The following is a 17,078-nucleotide window of genomic DNA, read 5'->3' as shown; positions in this document are numbered from 1 at the left end:
GCTGGCCCATAAACCACCTTCCTTTCGCCCGTGGGAAGGCACCTCTCCTTTTTCCTGGTGACAAATGCCGGACCTGTCTTGAACTTTACAACACCTGAGTAGGTTTTGTTGTGCCAATAAGAACTTCCTGGTGAGCAAAATGGAGCAGCTGAGTGGGCAGCCCACTCGCAAACAGGGGTTATGTTGGTACAAACTGTGTCAGTGTGTTTTGTGCCGTGAGGCTTGGAAGTGATGTGGATGCTTGAGCTCCTAAACAGAAGTAGTAACACAGAGCTGTAGAAGAAACAGAGCAAAAACAAACAAAAACTAGGTCTCCAATATATCATGAAATACATAAATCTTGTGTAATTGGTCATTTTTCTGAAAGATTTTGACAGATAGCTTGAACTACTCTATTGCATAAATCTTATCCTGTCATTTGCAGCAGTAGCAACCTTGATCCTGCATTTTTGCTTGTTTCTCTTGGTGAGTTTCTGATTGTCCATGTACACAGCAATTGGGATCCATACAGGGAAAGTGACTGACACTTAGTACTGTTCCCAGTTTTGCTCCGACCCAGATAGTCCTCTACATGAACTAAATAAGGACTACTTCTCTGTCTTTCAGTATGGAGAGATATGAATCCTAATATAGGAGTGCCTCATAGCAAGAGTCTGTCACTTGCTCTCAGCCATAAAAAGGGGTAGTTAAGAGCAGTAGGCTTGTACAGCCTTCAGGCCAACGGCCTTAATCAGCTGAGAGTGGACAAGCAAGGCTTTTTGCAGTGCTTCCTAAATGCACAAATGTAAAGTGACCTAGAGCAATGGGATGCTTCTCAGCGCTGCAGAACTGGCTTTGAAAGCAGACTGATAAGAGGGTTCAAGTTTTGTTGGTGTTCTGATAACTAGACAGTCATTGAACTCTCCTTAAAAAACAGCCCAAGATTTGCGATTGAAAATAACTTACTTTCTTTTAACGCTGAGTCTATCTCCTCATTTCCCTACATGGTTCAGGTTTGAGGCTCTGTTAAAAGGGTCACGATGTGGGAAAGCAAGGAAACTGGAGGGACTTGTGCTTTGTGAAATGTCTTTACTGAAGCAAAGGATCAGCTGCGTGCCTCGACTGTCACAAGGTCAAAGCTTCATTCCCTGTAATCAGGGAGCAGAGGCCAGGGTTCGGTGCCGTTACCCCGCACTCCCTCCAGCGCAGCTCTCTGCAGCGTGGCCGTGGGCACGCGGGGCTGGCGTCAGGTGGAAGCTGGATTCCAGGTTGTAATTAACGCATGAGGGTTGTAAAGAATTTATGACTCAGATTTAACCTAGACATTAAATTCTGGGTGCTGTATTATACCCATATTTAGAGGCCACCTCTTTGCAGTAGTCCAGCTCGTTCGGGTCTAGCCCTGCCTGCAGCACGCTGGGCTCTCATTGCCCTGCAGGGCACTAGGAGCATGGGAAGCACTGACAATGTACAGGAATTGCTTCTCTTTGAGCGCGAGGGAGATGTTCCCAGCTACCGGACCTGAGAATTTGGCTAAGAGTGCACCATGCGCATCCCAAAGGAAAGGGTCTGTGGTTAAAAATAATCTGTTGCCAGCATAATTTTGCAGTGCAACATCTTACACCCCTTTCTAGGTAATATTGTGTGCCTACAGGGTGGCTTTAGGGGAGGGCATAAAACACGTCTTACTTGAGGGTAGCCAGAGACAGGGAAGATTGATTTAGACGGATGTGCTTATTGATTTCAGTGCAGAACATGTCCCTCTGCCTCCTTGAGCAGTTGTTCTTCCAAGCAGGCTGCCGGTTGTATCCCAACTTTTCTTTCCAGAACAAAATAAAGCTAATCTGAATGTCAGGCATTTAATCTCGGTGCATTAAAAATGAAAGATGGGGTGGCTTAGTGTCTGTGCTAAGCTCCTGACAAGGCTCTTCAATTCCCGGTCCCTCCAGCTTCTCATCTCCTATCCACAGCTTTTCTCTTTCTTCTGCATTCTTTGTGTTACTGTCTTCTGCTTCTTTCTTTCCTTTTCCTCTTCTTGCTATCCTTCTTTGAGTCTTTGATTCATTATTGGCTCAGTCTGATGAACCTCTTCGCCGTAAGATTAACAAAGTTCACTTCTCTTGACGAGCGTGGTGGTGACTAATGTGCAGGGAAGGGAGCTCAGCCAGCCACCTTGTACATCTTTGTGAGCCGGTCAGAAACAGAGCCTTAACTGGAAGTTGGGCAAACTGGCATAATTACAAGGGCTGTCAACAGCATGTTAATAAAAGTTTTTTCTTCATTAGGTAAAAAGTGAGATCCGATGGTGCTTTTTATAGAAGGTGCTGACATTGTGTTAGAGCGAGCTGCGGGGCTTTGCTAAGGGAACTGGTACCTTAGTGCTGTGTGGTAGCAAGACAGTGATCTGCAGTAATATGTTCGAGCCCATAACATTTCCTAATTTGAACATATTTTATTTAGTGTTTCAGGCCGAGCCATGGTTACACTGTGTAAAGTGCAATGGAATGCGTGGCCAAGGCAGTTCTGTCAAAATTGAGGCAGAGGAGAAAACAATAGTAAAATGAAGGGTGTCAACCAAAGCTTGCTTTGTTTCCTGGTCCTTCCTGAATGAGAAATATGAGGAAACTGTTACCTTCTCCAAATCTACTCCGCGGGTAAAGTCAATCTGTTGCTTGTTAGCTGCATCTCCGTAAAGGCAAGAGGATCAAGTGTGCTGGTTTTGTGGGGGCGCTGGCACCGGGCTCGGCTCTTTCTCCTGGCAGGTTTACAAGAAAACGGCTGTGGTGAGGTTTGGGAGCACTGTTAATGTCTCCTTCCAGTTCTATTAAGAGAAAACCAGTAAGCCCATGACAGGAACATCCCTTCCAAGTCCTGCATTTTCCCACCTCCGCAGGCTGAGTCAGGAGTTGGAGCAGGTCGCAGCAGAAAGTTATTGTAGGGACAAAAGAGCTGATGAGAATGGTGCTCGGCTGAGCAAGCAGGATTAACGTGACAAGGTGAACACTGTTAGCAAAGCACCTGTGCTTTCTGTTGGTGCAGAGTTGTGCTTTCTCGTGCCCGCTTTGCACGCTCCTGACAGTGCCCTGAGCTAAGTGTGTCCAAAAGGTGCGCCTGGCAGGCCCAATAACAGTCTTTCGGGGCAAATGAAGACTCACTGGTCTGAACCTCTTAGCATTTGTGTGTCCTCCCTTGAAAGCAGCAACAAGACCTACGAGGATTTTGGCAGGGGAAGTCACGAGGCCGATAAGCTGAACACGAGCAGTGGAACGGAAAGCACGGCCGCTGCCGTCCGTGATCCGGTGTTGTGGCAGGCTGGGGGGCAGCAAGCTCTGCTTAGGATTAATTAGGTACAAGTGTGCTAAATCTTACCTCTTCGTGAGAGTATTTTTGGGGGTAGAGGCATGGCTCATGGATACAGCCTTTCAGTGCCTCTGTGCTGCTGCCGTACGAGCGCGGGAGGTGTGGGGTATTTCACAGGGCTGGTGGCTGCCCAGGGCTCCTTTGCTCGCCGCACTTACCAGCTGCCAGCCACTTTCTATAAACCTGATGTTCGCTGTTTCAGTGCCGAAGTTCAGGATGCTTCACCAACGTTCTGTCAGTTTCCAAGACCCAAGTAGTACAAACGTTATTTTTCTTTTTTCTAGTTTTTTGGCAAATTACACACACCACTAGATAACTCTGGCTCTCTTGCCATGAGCTAGCACCTCATCCCCCGGCTTTGTGTCTCCCTTTCGAGACGGATCTTGCAGCCTTATCTTTAGAGATGCAGTCATATACAGGATGTAACAGCAGTTGTACAGAAAATAAACGTTCAGATCTTAACTCATATGAGTAAAGTAGACAGCAAGAGCTTCTATAAAGATCAGTTTTCAGTTACTAGTGTGGGGCTGAATGCGTGGGGGGATACTTATTATTCAGATTGCTGCATTGTTTTCAACTTTCATAAATTCATCCAGCCTTAAAGAAACATGGGGTTTGCTTTTATTCAGTCAGAGCTCCTAAACTTTCCATTCACACCAAGAAACATGTAAGAATTCACAAGGCTTTATTCATCTTGTCAAAAGCCTGAAGAAGGGAGACTTTATTCTAAGGGAAAAAAGAACAGATAATTGTGAAAAATATAGCTTGGGTAACTCCCTGCTCAATTCAAGGAACATGGGGTAACTAAGCATGCTGCTTTCCTTTAAAATAAGTGCCAGACAGATGTATTGTTTAGGAATTCAATGCACGGATGCTGAAATAAAATCTATCCATTTTGAAGTGAAAGAAAAAGGGCAGCAATTTCACATGACCCAAGAAAGATTTTGTTGCTTTTCCAAACTGTTATGTTTCAGCATACACCTTGTTAAAACTTTTGTATATATTAAGAAATCTAATTTATCATTTTTAAGTTAAAAAAAAAAATTGAGTCTAAAAATATCATCAATATCATACTACTTAAACACAACTGAGCACTGTTACTTTTCAGTGTAATTCTTTTCTGTTAACAGGCTCTATGAAAACATTTTGATTTTTTTTGGCAAAAGTTCCAATTTCTTTTCAAAAGAGAAGAATTGGTTGGGTAGTTAGTGAATGCAGCGGGAATCTATAGAAGTGGTTTTCAATTTGTGGGGAAATCCAGTTCACTGCCAGTTCAGTCACCGCATATCAGTTGCTATTGCAGAACAGTTCAATTGCAAATATTGCATCACACAATTCAGCATGATGTAAAAATATTTTTAAAATAACTATAGAAGCACATCAGGCTGTTTCCTGAAAAATAAATAAATAAATAAATAATATTCTGTAGGTTATAGGTAGGATCTGAACACGTGTGAAGAATTATTAGAAAATACCTAAGGAGAAAAGCTCAAAAATGTCTCCCTTGGCTAATGTTCTTTGCCACTAGAAAACCACAAACCAAAAATCAACCTGTTTACTTTTAGTTCACGTTTGATGTGGCTGATTATGCTGAAACACAAACCATTCCTGGGATTAAAGGTAGCTAGTGCATCCCATTAGCTCTCCTGTTGAGTTTGACGTGCCATGCGATCCGTCAGCCTCTGTCCTGAGCTGTCCTCATCAGACTGAGAACGTGGAAGTTACACACGTCACCTTGGCTCCTTACAGATAATTAAGATCAAATATGAAAATCTAACCAGTGAAGTTCTAATGACATGAAATGGAACCTGCAAACTGAATTACAGAAGTTAATAATAGAACAGCTATGGGTATTTCTTCTCTTTGATGGGGAGAGAGCCATTAAATATGGTTCAGTTTACGTATTTGTCATTGGCTTTTCTCTAAGGTAACATCCAGAGTATTGCATTGCAGAAAGCCCCACGCAGCTCTGGTTGCTCAGTAATTTTGGAAAATGGAACAAATACATCTCTTGTCACATGAGGAGCTGGTAGTTGCTATCCAGCTGCCCCTGTTGCACCCCGATGCACTTGGCTGCTCAGCGTGCTATAGCCAGTGTTAGTCCTGGTACAGCTCAACAGTTGTGAAATCTTGGCTCCCTGCAAAATTATTTGCCAGGCTGGGCAAGTCTATAAAGGGGTGAAGCCTGGGAGCCAGACCTACTGGTAGCCCATTAGCAAATGTGGTCCCAAGGAACCAGAAGATGGTTACTGGTGGAGGTTTTTATCTTCTGTACTAGGAGGCTGCAAATCAAATGTGAAAAAGTTGCATACCTGTGTACAGGGAAGCCCAAGTAGGTTCTGTATGTCGGTTTTGAGCAAAGATTCCTTTTCACTACCACAAGGCAGCTCTGAATTAAACATTTATGAAAGAGATGGACACTCTGCCTGGAACCAGAAGGGACTGGGTTTAGTGGCCCTGGAGGTGTCTCCACTGTTATGTTCCTGGGCGTTTTTCCGTGTTGAGATTTTACACGGAGCAAGTAGCTCTGAGCAAGGAGAGCAGAGTGACACATCCCAAGTTATGGCTAAATCCTCTGAGGACACTTTTTCTTGCAGTTTAGGCTTGCTGACAATTACAGGTACAAAGTATAGCAGCTGAGGATGTGCCCTGGTGTGCTGTGTGTTGTTTTTTTTCCCTCCTTCCTTCAAAAAACACAAGCAGCTTTAGTGAACAGACACTTCATATATCCCCAGGCGTGCAGTACAATCCTAACCTATCTGACAACACGCGGCACTTCAGTGAGTGCTGCAAAACTTTCTTGGGATCATGTGAGGGAACTGGTAACAAAATGGGCATCAAATAATCACCAGTTCGAGCTTCCAGATTTCTATCTACTCATTGATTTTGACCTTTTCATGGGCCCGCGTGTTGTAGTAAACAGACCACGCACATTCCCAAGGTGATGTTGCTCAGCAGCACCAGAGTTAAACGTGGCTAAAACCACATTAGGGGTGCAGGCAGCATTTGGGTATGTGTGTCCCCTCACATCAGCCAGGCTTTACGGCAGCCCTGAGCCCCCCTGCCCGTGCTGAGCTCCCCTGCAGACCAAGGCCCCAGCCGCCACGGCTGCGTGCGCCCAGGCAGGCTATGGGGAGTGTTGCACAACCCTGTATAATTTAACCACATGCTGAATAAATACACTTTTGAGAACTCTTTTGAAGAGATGTTGCCTAATTAATCCTGCAGGGGGTATAATATGTATATTTTTGAAATCCAGTTTTAGCATCATGCAATTAGCTTTTATGGCCTAAGGATTCTGATTTAAGACATTCTTTCATTACCAATGGTAATCTGTTTCAATTAGAAATGCAAATGTATTTTAGATCCAAATGTATCTGAGCAGTACAATGTAAAAAGATGATTCACAGCTAATGCCACTGAAGTGCCTCGAGTCTGGTATTCATTACACCTTCTGTAGTTTGAACCCTGAGGATCAACACGATACTCAAACACGTCTCTCAGCTGAAGTATGTGGAGGATGAATAGATTTCTTTAGGAAATAGAATAAGTATTAATCAACAAGGATCCTTATGAGGGCAGCAGAAGGAAAATCATAGCTTCAGGCAAAAAGGAGGTGAGCACTTGGAGTGTTCCAGGAGTGATTTCAAGTTGGTGAGAGCAGAGCACAGCTCCTGCCATGGCGCAGGTGCTGAGCAGACAGCAGCATCTTCCTTGGCTCCGTGTAAGGGAGCATCCGAGAGCTTACCAGGCCTGAGCATCCCGGGCTGACTGGGGAGGGCTGTAGCTGCTGAGAGCAGTGCTGCTGTAAAATTTGATCTGGCAGCGTGTCTGAGAAAAGCCGTGAGCAAGGCAGGCTCCAAACACCTAAAGACTATCACTTGCTGAATATTTGCTGCAGTCTCTTGTCCCGGAGATAACAACTACCGGGTGGGCAGATGTCTGTAATGGGGCATTGTACATTGCAGTAAATGATTACCCATACTCAACAAAGTCTTTCCAGAGTCAAAGAGCTTCTGCTACTAGACCAGTCTACCCTTGCTGTTGTTTACAAATAAAAATTTCTTTTTCCTAGCTGTTTTGAAAGATGTGGCTAAAGGAAGTAACTGCTCAGCAGTAGTGATGTAACTGTCAAGAGGGGGTTTATAATTATAATATCTCTTATTAAACATGTTGCTTGGTAGAGCATTTTTGCAACTACTTGCAGTTAGCCACTGATGCAGTGGGGAATTAAGCAAGTGAGGTGTATGTAGTGCACCTCTCCATGTCTCTGCTAAACTGGACTTTGAATTTTTTCCCAAGAGGAACTTGCTGGTAAGAAGCAATGGTGTAGGCACTGCAAAAGCCACGGGAGGCTCCGTGTGGCCCTCCAGAAACCAAAATCACCCAGTTCCTCAGGACTAGCCTTGTCAGGAAGGCTGGCGGCTGGGTCAAGGCATTTGCACAGCTTCAGAGAGCTGAGAGCTTGGCAGGGTGCTGCAGAGAGCTCTCCTTTTCCCAAGCAGCAGATGCTCTCCAAGACTTCGAGTTCCCATCCCATCTTTCTTGCTGACGCAGATAGAGTGTAGTAGTGATTTCATCACCTGCTCTATGACAAGCGTGTTGACTGGTGCCACGGGGAAGGCTCCTTACAGAACTGCTCCCTGCCCTGGAGAGCTGTCAAATGCCAACTGAGACACAGATCGCGTGAGGCTGTTATATGGGGCGGCAAGTGATGTTCTGCATTTCCTGCTTGAGCTGAGTGAGCCAAAGCTTCCCACAAGTCTGATAGTCGTGAGTGTGCAGTTAAAAGTCTCTGAGCTGCTTAGCCATTTCCCTGTGCCGTGTTCAAAGAACCAAGCATCGCAAGCACCAGCAGTTCTTATCTGTGTGTTTTATTTCCCAACCGCTGTTTGCATTTACTTCATCCATTACTTCTTTTAACTCATCACAACCAGTACCTTTGCTGTGAGCTTGTATTTTCCGCTAGTATTTCTGGAGGAGAAGGGTGTGGAGGAAGCTGCTTTGGGCACCAGCCCTGGAGGCTCAGGCTGCCGTGTGTCTGTCGTCCAGCACCCCAACCTCGTTGTTCTTGGTGGTTTCGTGGTGTCTGCCCTTGCCTGCACCACTTACAACTTATTCTTATTCCGTTCTTTTCTTTTCAGGGGCTGTCAGAGCCTGAATAATTTAAGAGTGAACAAATGAGAGACGTTCATGGAGGACTCAGTTCTTACCTAGGCACAATTTGACAAGCATGTAGATTGCCTTGGGTTTCCACTGCACCTACCACAACTTTACTAAGAGAAAAGCCCCCTTTCCTAGACATCTGTGTCACTCTTGCTTAGTAAAGTTATTCAAGATCAGCGCCTTTGGAATTGGTTGGTAAATGGACAAAGACTTTCTCTTTGCCCGGAGCTCCTGACAGCCTCCAAGTACCAAAGAGAACTCCACACCACTAGAAAGCAAGAGACAGCTGCTGAATGTTGGAAGCTACTGCATTTGGCAAAAGAAGCTGACGCTAAGATGCACACAGTTGTGTTTGTTTGTTCTGCTTGTTTTCTGTGCTTTCTGAGCCCTGTGTGTGCCTGGAAAGTTTAATGACCAATGCCTTCTTTATCAACATGCAGTTTTTCTTCCTATCCCAAAAAGCTTTGGGTTCTGTTCTTGCTTTTTTTTCCTCCCTCAATTCCAATTTATTTTGTCACTGATACTCCTCTGTTGTTTCCATTAGGAATTGTTTGGAAACATACGATTTCCTTTGAGGTAGGGAGATATGAATAGGACATTCAAATGTCCTCCTCTCTCCCCAGAAATCCAGCAGTGATCCACCTTGTCACACAGGCTGCTGGCTTCCAGCGTAAGGCAGAGCTGACCTTAGCAATGATGTCATTTGACTGAGAAATTACTTCGTTAAATGTGGAAAAGTTCTTACAGTAGCTCAATTTGAAAGCTGCTGAATGAAGCTGACCCCTGACACTTCGCAAAAGAATAAGGCTTGTGTTGTATTAACAGCTGCTTGGAAACCATGTGTAATAAATTTTGTTTTTGTGCCCACTACTAGGATAAAAGATGGCATTCGCCGACTCTGGTACCCTTAATACTCTCAGCAGAGTGACACTGCTTAGATCAAAGTTTAAAAGTCTGCTTCTATGTGGGTGTCTAAGCATTTCACAGTTCCTTATGCTAAAAGTAACAGTGTACTTGCAAAGGCCAGCAAATGCTGCTCTTCTTGTTCAGCTTCAATCACGACATTTTTCCCCTTATCATCCCGTATAGGTTTCTATAAAGGTTCAGGGTTAAAACTTACTTTTTTTTAAAAGAATGTGCATAAGCCTCCTGTCAAAATATATCAAGGAGGTTTTTGCTTTGTGTTTGGAGTTCTGTTCTTTTCGCTGCTAGTGACACTTACTCTGGAGACTTCAGGGTCTGGGATTACATTATTTTTGTCACAGAAAGAGGACAGTGTAAATACAAAATGTAAAGTAGAAGAACTTAGAGAAGTGCTTCAACAAGTTGTTTGACTAAACTGAAATAAATGTTGATTTGTTCAAAAAAAAAAAAAAAAGCATGCCCTTTCTGGATCTTGTTAGTCTTGACTTTTTATTTCCTTTCTTTGCTAAAGCAAGATGCGTGCCTCTAGCCTTCAGAAATCCGCTCGCCCAGCTGTGAGGCATTACCAGCAGACTGTTCCTACACGCCTTCCCTGCAGACATGGTGCGCTTGCTCTGGCTGGGCTGGTTCAGGATGTGCGCTGCGCGCAAACCCCAGGCAAGAGCATGGGTGAATGAAATCAAGTGCATAGACATACTGTGTTTGTCCTCAAACTCTGCAGTGTGGAGCAGTTGCTCTTCTTCTGAGCTTTTCCACACCCTTTCATTCAGTAAAAACATACTCTAGAAAGGAGTTGCTGTGTCTGGGGAGATAAGTGAGGTTCCACTGAAGGACTCAAGGTAGGCCGACAATGTACCTATCTCACGGTGTTGTGGGGTAGGAGCTGGCTGGGAGCATCGCCCCAGCGGATTAGTGGATTCATTCTGTGGGTGTTGTCCTCTTATTACTCTTGTCCTGAACTCACAGAAGTTTATATGAGAGGTTGTATGGGACTCTGAAGAAAGACGATTTTGTCAGGAAAGCTGATAGTGGGACAGAAACCTTCCACTGGACATGACACGGACACCCACCATGGTTTTAAGCAGTTACACAGAAACACGTTTCTGACTGGGACACCTGAAGAGAGGACCACAGATACGTCAGCTGCCATTGAATCGCTTGGTGCTGCCAGGTTGAGTTGCACACTGTCCTGAGAGCCTCTTCAGAGCCCCAGGGATGTGCTCTGCCGTCACGCACAGCAGCCCCTCAGTTAAATGTTCGTCTGTAGGAAACAAGATCCTGTCCTGTAGCCATCTGAGGACTCCTTCTCTTCTTCTCCCTGCGCCTTCCCTAAAGTCGCCTCTGGCAATAGCTTTAGGCCCGTATGAAACAGCAGATGTGGTGGTGATGACTGCTGTGGCTGTTCCTCTTACCAGGCACTCTTGGACAGAAACGAAGTCATGTTTTCATGCAGCAGGCTCTGTCACTGTGCCTCACCCTTGTGCTGTTCCTCTCCCTGGAGGCCAGGCTCACTCATTCAGCACGCTCTCCGGATTTCAGTAACTTTTCTTGCAAAGTCTCTTGAGACCGTGAGCCTCTGTGCTGTTTCTCCAGGCTTTTGGTTTTATCTCACCCTTTGAAACTTTCCCAGAACTGCAGTGACTTTTCTCTGACCCCCAGGAACCGGCACTCTCGAGCCCTGACACTCTGACTGGCACAACCAAGACCTGGAGCCTACTTTGGGATGTCAGCTTTCCCAGAGCATGCTGGATGAAAGCCTCATCTGAGCAACACCAGCTAAAAATAAAAGCTATTCAACTGGAGCTAATGGCAGGTTGCCATGAGTTATTGCTCATTAAAGCGAATTGTCAGATGCTTAACTTCAGCTAATCATTTCCTGCTGCGAGATCGGCCTGGTATGAAACATCCTCAAATGTGGGAAGGGGATTCACAATAACTAAATTTAGCTAAGGGTGTAATTTCATGTGGACTCCCTCTGTCGTTAATGGAAAGAGAGAGGGTGCTACAGGGGGCGAGTCCCTCTCTGCATCCCCCTCGGGCAGAAGTGAGCACAGCTCCTCGACTGCGAGGGCCTGGGGTGAGCCGCTCCCTGCCACAAAAATCACCAAACCCAAGTGCAGCTGCTTTGCCACCCAGCTAGGCGAGTGCTTGTTGTCCTCCACTTCGTTTCCTACCTGAAAATAATGATCAGAAGTTGAATATAAAAAGCTACAGATCAGTGGTTCTTTCCCCCAAACTGCAAGTCAAACGCAATCCTCCCAGGAGCGTCCTTCCTTCATTACAGCATAACTACGGGGATCTCTGCAGAACATCCTCCTTCTCCAACAGCTCTTCTTGCCCAGTTCCAAGAAATATCAGCTCTTCAATAACGAAACAGTTGCATTCTGAATGTCATGTGATTTATTTATTTTTTAGTCACATTTTTTCTGTTTAATTTTGGAAGTTAGTCTTGTTTTCAAGTTTGGCAGTGAACCCAACAGCCAAATTTTGAGTTCTTATGTTGCAGTGATTGGAAAGTTTGTCAAGTACGTCTGCTTTTAGCAACGTAGGTTTCTTTCTCTGTTGGCTTAGAAAATTTTGCATAAAATAGTTCACTCCATACCACTCTTTGAGTTCGGACAGAAGCAATTTTGCCCATGTAAATGGAATTGTGACAGTCCTGCCAGACTGACTCGTGCCCTTTTGACACTACTTCCAAACTGAAGCTTCAAGTGATACTCCAAGACACAAACAGAAAATTCCATTGAAACTTCCCAAGGCTGCCCATTTCCAGGAGACTGTGAAGTTCAGCAGAACACTGGAGCTCGGAGCAGAATTTACATCTAAATTTCAATAGCAGTGTTTGAGGGTGTCCTTACCCTCGTGTGTGAAGTGGGTCCTACGGTGTGTCCTCACGGTTCTCCCTCGCTGGCATCTCCACACACAGCTGGAGGCGACCAGGGCTGGGTGCGGGTGGGGAGCTGGGGAGGACTCCAGACAAGTTTTGCAATTCCATTGCGAAAGTTTAGCGTACTTCTAATCTAAAGGGCTTTTCAAGCCAGTTGTCCTTTATCTTCATCCGACACGGGCACTGAAAATTTCCTCATGTCCATTTGCGTTCTTTGCTGGGACCTTGTGTGGAGGCAGTGCCTGAGGAGGCAGTTTATCTGTTGACATTAAAACATGTCAGGTTCATTATTTACATGTCTTATGAAGTAGTGTTTTCACTTGAAGAATAGCTGTAAAGTGACTTTGAATTACCCAGATGTCGCTACCTCCCAAATTTTTGTAAATCCATGCCAGGTTTTACATGCAGAATAGGCTCTAACACTAAAACTGGGAACTGTACTGTCATCTGCCTAAGCCACAAAGTTTTGTAACCCTGACTCGTGCCAATAAAAATGTTTCTCTGAGTGTGTTTTGAACATTTAATACAAAAGCACAGAAGAGACCCAGGAATCAGTGTTTGTAGCTCCTTCTGCCATCTTTGATCTCGCCGAGTAGAGCGTTGGCCCTGAAGTGCTGGAGCAGACAGGAGGTGGCTCCCACCGCACGGCTTCCCCTGGGAGCACATAAAGCCTCGAGGGGCCCAGAGTTGTGAACTGGAGCCCACAGCCTGCGTGGTGAAGGAAATACGCTTGGAAAGGGCAGGAAAGGCAGCGTTTTGATGGTTTGGATGATCCTTGTTTGTTTAGTGGGAAATACTAACACAGGGGCTTTGTTTGTGCATAGGGTGAGTCTGGATGACTCCTGCTTTCCAAGATTTTCTGCTACAGAGATTCCTGTCCTTCAGGAAATAATAGCTTGAGGACAGACTGAGTTACTCTTTCACCCACATCTGATTCAATTCTGTCTTTGTCAAAAATGTTATTTTACAGCAATCACTAAATATGGAAAATGGGCTCTGCTGAGCAGAGCAGAGTTAATTTATGTGCTCATCGGTCAGATTTTCGTTATTGGCTTTCATTCATGAGTGGAATTATTTCTGTGAAAAAAAATGTTGATTTAAATGCACATGCTAATAGGATTACAGAGTTCCCATTCTGGCTCATTTTCTCTAACTTCTGTGGAAAAATCCTTTTCTCTTAGGCTGTTTTTCTGGGGTGAGAAATGGAGCCATACATAAATCTGCTGGTCCCATGTAATGATTCACCTCTTCTCACCTCGAGCAAGAGTGTGTCCTGCCATAGTCACGTCTTCATAGCTCTAGTCTGTATTAACTTCTGGGTATCAAGGCGTATTTCCCTCCTCTTGTATACAGTCTGTGGTTAGTGTGGATCAAAAAGACAAACCTTATGTTTTCTTCGGAATCTCTCTGAGAAGCCTTTCCCATTCCCGTTAAAGACTTGGGTTCCTGCAGATGAATCCTCTGCTGCGTGAGCCTGGTCAGACCTCCGCTCCCCTGCATGCTCTGGGGAATGGCGAGGTAAAAATAAAACATCTTGTAGTTAAGTTCCAGCAGCAATTCCTACTGGCTCAAGTGGGAATACAGCCGTGCCTCTAAAATGTGTCTATGAGATTTTTGTTTTTCCTTTCACCCAAGGTTGCACAGAACTGGAACCTTCCATTTTCCAAGTAAAAGAGCTGTGCTTTTCTAGACGTCTGTTCATTTCAGCAGCAACAGCAAAGATTTCATGATTGCAGCAGTGCAAAAGCTCTGAAAGTTAAAGCTCTCTGGTCTGGCTGTGTGTCTGCCACAGTCATATTGCCAGAAGTTTCTCGGAGGTTTGCTTAGGCGTGTTTTGGAAACTGTCATTTCTTCTGTCTGAATGAATGGGTTGGCCAGGAAATCCATCTAGCCACACTAGTCTGCTGACCTCCCTGCACCCACTCCACTTTGCCAGATACCTTTTTTTAGATTTCTGCGTCCGAGGACAGTGGTGGCAGGATGACCACGCGCTGCAGCTCGCTGCCAGCCCCGCAGTTCCTGCAGACCCCTCTGGTGCTGCAGCTTGGCGGCTCCTGGTGGGCAGCAGCGGCTGCCTGAACTGCCACACAACGGGCCTCTGGCTCCTCTTGAGCAAAATCTGTCTCCAGACGGCTCTAACAATACAGTTTGCAGAGCACATACGTGCTGGTGCACTGGAAGAACACGGTAACATATTCCACTTGATCCACTCGGCGTCTGGATCTCAACCTCCTACCACGTGTTTGATAAATGTGTTTGTAGCTGTATGTGCCACGGAAGCAGTGCAGCTCACACCAGCAGGGCTTCGGAGCTTGTCCCAAAAGTCTTCCATGGCAGATTTTGTGCATAGCATGTCTATGTCTGTTGTTTTGGGAGCTCTGCTCTTTCCTGAGCTCCACGCCTGCCTCCGTGGCCATGTCAGGGATGACCTGTGTTGTGTGTAAAGCAAATCATTTTCCGCAGGGATGGCAAACAGCAAGTGTGGCTTGTTTTGGTACAAAACATGGTTATATTTGCGGTTCCTTGGAAAGAAAAAAAAATGGTTATCAATATTGTGTGTGGACTCATTTGCTTTTCGGACAGTTCTTATTTGGAGATGGTGAGAAATAAGACAATGAGGTGAGAGTGCTTTGTACAACCGTTGGGTACTGAATAGAGTGAATTCACCCGCTGCTGGAGGCTCTCATGGTGGCTGCAGAGCAGGGAGATTTACACCGTCCTTTCCAGCCCCTTTCCCTGCCTTTGTTCCAACCAGAGAGCACACTGACATCTAATCACGAGATAAGGCTGGGGCAGGATGCACTTCCAGCCTCAAGCTGTTGTGTGGCCAAGTCAAGCCCAGGGCTCTCTCCCAGGTGCCTTACAGCGGTCAGTTGGGGCACTCCAGCAGATAAGGAGAAAGAAGGAGAATTCATATCTGCTAGGGCCACGTACGGCATGGCACAACTGAGATTCAGCAACCTCTGGCTGTTCCCAGGGGCATGGAAAACACACCATTGCTGGTAAATAGCCTTTTGCATCACCAAAGCTGTGTCCTTGAGCAGAAAAGTCCAGAGCCTCCTTCAAGTGGGATCATTGTGCTGTGTAACACTCCCCACTATTCAAAGCTTTCCCTCTGGAAGCCTTTGGGTTGGCTTTCATCTCAGCTTGATGTCCTGGAGGCCTGATGTTCAGCCTGGAGAGCTTTCATGGCTGTAGGTTAAACTGCAGACAAAAGCCCTGCAAGTGGGTATGGTGGTCGGCGGGCCGGCTCTGGGACTCGGAGTGTTTCTGCCTAAGTGCTGCTTTTTCCTGGGCGGTAGGGGACCATGACTGACTATTGCTTCCTGGGGACCACCTCAATTGGATTGCGGTGGTGTGGGAGAAGCTGTGTGTCTGTCCGTGCCCGGGCTGCGGCTGTGCTGTCTGCTCATAAAACCAGGGGTGTTCCCTGGTGGGAATGGAGGTCCCTGCGTCTTCCATGCCAGACTTTGGGGCTCCTGGGTTTGGCCCTGCCTCGAGCCCACCAGCCTGCGGTGGGATTCCACAGCTCAATAACAAGTCCTTGGGGTGCAGGCTGTTGTCCCGTGCTCCATTTTGCCTCCTGTCAGCTCCCCTCCGGTACTAAGAGGTAAATTGGCAAGGTGCCTTCATCTTGAGGCAGGAGTTTGGGCTATGCTACTTTCAAGCTGTAGTAAAAGCCTCTCTGTACATTAATCAGCCGAGATATAGGAGACAGCTTATCCTCATTTTAAGTCCAACTATCCCCTAAGCCCAGTCCCTTGCAAAGTCTGTGATATGCCTGCTTTCCCCAAATTTCACCCCCCGAAGTGGCAGCCTGCAGTGAGTGAATTCTTCCAGCAGTTTTTCCCTGTGACGGGAGCCCAGCTCCCTTTGCACCAGGACCTCCCTGGCTGGGGGGATGGAAGGGAGAAGGTCCTTGCACCCTGCGAGCTGCCTAAGTGCTCAGAATCACCTCGTCCTGAAACCCTGAATTGTGCTGACGCAAGGTGTGCTGATAAACTGCCAGAGCATCACGTGGAGCCCGCCGGGGCAGGCTATCTAAAGCCTATTGAATGGAAGATAAGCTGGTCATGGACAAATATTATCTTGTGCTCGTTGATTTAACACGACTTCACGTTCATGAAACATCAACAGGAGCTGGCTGAAACCAGGCTTTTCTGAGATAAGACTCCTACTTTGCCCTGATGGAGGAATGCCTGAAATTGGCAGATCAGCTGCAGGCAGACCCAAGCAGCTCCACCTGGGACCTGCCCTCCTCCCAGCCACCCTCGCCCCCACTCCTCCTGTTGTCAGAAGACAGATGAGTTAGATTTTCTGCTCTCTGGGAAATGAACTTTGACTTCTTCTAGCTGCTTACAATTATTTCCATATGTTCTAAAAACCTGACTTTTGATCCCAGGTACGTAACAAATTACTGGTGTAACTTCTGACTGAGGCCATCTCTGGTCGTGAAGCCTTGTAACTCCCCTGGTCTGCAGGTTACAAGCTGGCAGACCACACGGGCTGTGATCTCTGCTGGGTGTGCAGCTGGCTGTGGGCAACAGCTCTGCCCACCAGGGCAGGAGCGCTGCGTGCAGGTGGCAGAAACTGGCTCCTAAACCAGTATAGGGGACTGGGAGAGCAGCTCTCCCTCAGCACACGCATTACCCAATGTCTGTCACGGTATTTATTGTTGAACTGCGAATATCTGCATGCACCAGGCTGTGTGTTGTAACTTATGTTTTCGTTTTCTGCTGGGGTGGGTAGGAGATTCAGAGAT

The 17,078-nt window shown here is 46.2% G+C and overlaps 1 protein-coding gene across 34 annotated transcripts in view; it reads left to right on the top strand.

Moving 5' to 3' along the window:
* The window catches only part of KALRN (kalirin RhoGEF kinase), a 502,773-nt gene that overhangs the window by 428,951 nt on the left and 56,744 nt on the right, over positions 1 to 17,078 (top strand). For 2 of the 34 annotated variants that reach the window (XR_013953440.1, XM_080599241.1), the window contains one exon: positions 8,484 to 9,899. The exons of the other annotated variants lie outside the window; for them this stretch is intronic. Coding sequence is in view for 1 of the 2 variants with exons in the window: in XM_080599241.1 (XP_080455367.1) it covers positions 8,484 to 8,500 (17 nt within the window). In the remaining variant the exon portion in view is untranslated. Of the gene's footprint in view, positions 1 to 8,483; positions 9,900 to 17,078 lie in introns of those variants that run through there. 34 annotated transcript variants of the gene reach the window in all.

Source organism: Anser brachyrhynchus, assembly GCF_964034855.1.
Source record: "Anser brachyrhynchus genome assembly, chromosome: 7".
NCBI lineage: Eukaryota > Metazoa > Chordata > Aves > Anseriformes > Anatidae > Anser > Anser brachyrhynchus.
This window is presented reverse-complemented; position numbering and strand designations above follow the sequence as displayed.